Consider the following 1,257-nt stretch of genomic DNA (forward strand, 5'->3'; position numbering starts at 1 on the left):
TATCCTGTTTAATACTCGGTTATTAATAGTGGTTATCTGTTGTTGAATAACACTATCATCATTGTTTTGTATTTGTTTTTTAATATTTGTTAGTTCTTTTTGTAATTCAGTTTTAAATTTAGTTAATTCCCGTTGCAATTTGTCTTCACTTATACCTGGATTAATATTATCTATTAGTTGTTTAAGATCTTTTTTTTTGCTTTTTAATCTTATCATCTAAATTAGATATTAATGAACTTAAAGTTTGTAACTGAGTTTTATCTACTACATTGACTAATTCTTTTTGAATAAAACTTTTCAAACTTGTTACTTCTTGTTGTAGTTTAGTATCATCAATAAAATCTTTATTATTCATTTGTCGTTTGAAGAATCTTTTCACATCATTTATTCTTTCTTTTAAATGTTCTTTATTTACTTCAATTAAATTTAATTGTTCCATTAAATATTTCTTGTGAATGGCATCATTATCGTTTTCCGGAGACTTTAAATTAGTTATGCTAAAATTGTTCATATCTAAATCACCTTGAAGAATGTCTCCGATTTGATCCAGGAAGTAAGGTTTTGCTTTATTTATCCACGCTGTTGTGTTAGGTTTTGTAGTTTCTAAAGATAAAGAACCTAATCCAAACTTATTCGCCATTTTTATTGAGTTAAATTTATTACAATTTCTTCGAATTGTTTTCCTAAACTCAACTGATATAAAACCCAAAGTGAAAGCTGACCACAAAACTTTTGTCCCGGTAATTGAATTTGAAATGTTGAACATTTGATTGGTCAATTGGATTATCTCTTCAGTGGGTTCTAATCCATAAGAATCGAAGAAATAAAAGTCAGAGTCTTTGTACAAAGCAGAATGATGAACTCCCTTTTGATCGGAAGTATGTATATTTGTTATAGCGTAAAATTTCAGATCATTTATTTCATCTCTCATAAATAATAAAACGGTGATATATTTAACTCATTCGCCCATCTCATAAGTTGAAAGTTTGTGGTTGTATCGGTTCCATATTTATCGAGAAATTCATTCATTTTTAAAAGTCAGTTTTTTGAAGTTCGTTTTGATAAAACCTACCTATGATTTGTTCTTTGTCTTGATCGATTAATTCATATGTCGGAGGTGATGTAGTGTTTACTTTATCAACGATAAATATTTCGTTCGTTCAGTATCCAACGTAACCTTTTTCGAATTTACTTTATTTATTTGAAAATACGAACTCGATCTCCGACTTTAAATTTGGGTTTGATATTTAAATTCTT

General features: G+C 27.8%; 1 protein-coding gene across 1 annotated transcript; it reads right to left on the minus strand.

Moving 5' to 3' along the window:
• Positions 1–181: 181 nt before the first annotated feature.
• Positions 182–640, minus strand: LOTGIDRAFT_175978 (hypothetical protein; the record flags this gene model as incomplete). The annotated part of the gene is made up of 1 exon (XM_009064181.1): positions 182–640. The coding sequence occupies one exon, from the start codon at positions 638–640 to the stop codon at positions 182–184; it is 459 nt and encodes a 152-aa protein (XP_009062429.1).
• Between the last annotated feature and the right edge of the window lie 617 nt (positions 641–1,257).

Source organism: Lottia gigantea (genome assembly GCF_000327385.1).
Source record: "Lottia gigantea unplaced genomic scaffold LOTGIsca_608, whole genome shotgun sequence".
Classification (NCBI taxonomy): domain Eukaryota; kingdom Metazoa; phylum Mollusca; class Gastropoda; family Lottiidae; genus Lottia; species Lottia gigantea.